The sequence below is a fragment of the Penaeus monodon genome, chromosome 15 (assembly GCF_015228065.2).
Source record: "Penaeus monodon isolate SGIC_2016 chromosome 15, NSTDA_Pmon_1, whole genome shotgun sequence".
Taxonomy (NCBI): domain Eukaryota; kingdom Metazoa; phylum Arthropoda; class Malacostraca; order Decapoda; family Penaeidae; genus Penaeus; species Penaeus monodon.
In genome coordinates this window covers 36,940,092-36,940,823 of record NC_051400.1, presented here as the reverse complement: position 1 = coordinate 36,940,823, position 732 = coordinate 36,940,092, and the positions used below count along the sequence as shown (strand labels likewise).

At 40.0% G+C, this 732-nt stretch overlaps 1 protein-coding gene across 1 annotated transcript in view; it reads left to right on the top strand.

The window, feature by feature from the left end:
• The window catches only part of LOC119582004 (isocitrate dehydrogenase [NADP] cytoplasmic-like), an 8,553-nt gene continuing 7,821 nt past the window's right edge, over positions 1–732 (top strand). Inside the window, 1 exon segment of the mRNA XM_037930200.1 lies at positions 1–138. Coding sequence (XP_037786128.1) covers positions 123–138 — 16 coding nt within the window. The 5' untranslated portion in view covers positions 1–122.

Sequence of the window (732 nt, the reverse complement as noted above, 5' to 3'; positions counted from 1 at the left end):
TTATTTTCCTGCCGTACAGACGACAGCCCTCACGCAATCGCTACTCCCTGCCTCACTCTGCCTGGAGTCCACTTAAAGTGCAGTCTTGTTGATGCTCTAAGGACACCCTAAAAGAAAAGAAAATGGGGAAAATCACCTGTAAGTAATTTTTTATTTTCATATTAGTGCTCCTCAGTAGATTTAGGAGTCATGGTGATATTTCATATATTTTCCTATTCTCCAAGTGCAAATTTACATGGATAGGAATTCAGTTATATATGTATATATGCATTTTTTAAAAACAATGCTCCATTCTTGCTTACAAAGAGTCTTACATAATTCTTAATACACACCAAATTGGGTAAGGAGACATGCACGACAAGCAAGAATGCAACCGAGGATATTTAAATGGCCTTGACCATGGCCGCATTCTTGTTACGGAGAAAGACCGGTTTTTCGTGATCCTTTTAAAAGTCGGAACGGAAGCAGGATGTGAGGCAGAGGTGGATAAATGGGGGAGAGGAAATAGGCAAACTAGAAGTGAATGAATGTGTGGAGAGTGGTGGGGGGAGAGAGAATCAGGAGGAATTCAGGAAAAGGGGAAGAACGAAATAGAAATTGGGAAGACGAAATGAAGAGGGAAAGGAGATAGAAAGAATTTGATGAAAAAAAAAATGAGTGAAAGGAGAAAAAGGAGAAGAAAGTGTTCCGTGTTATAAGAGAAACGAGTAGGAACGGATGGGAATGGGAAAG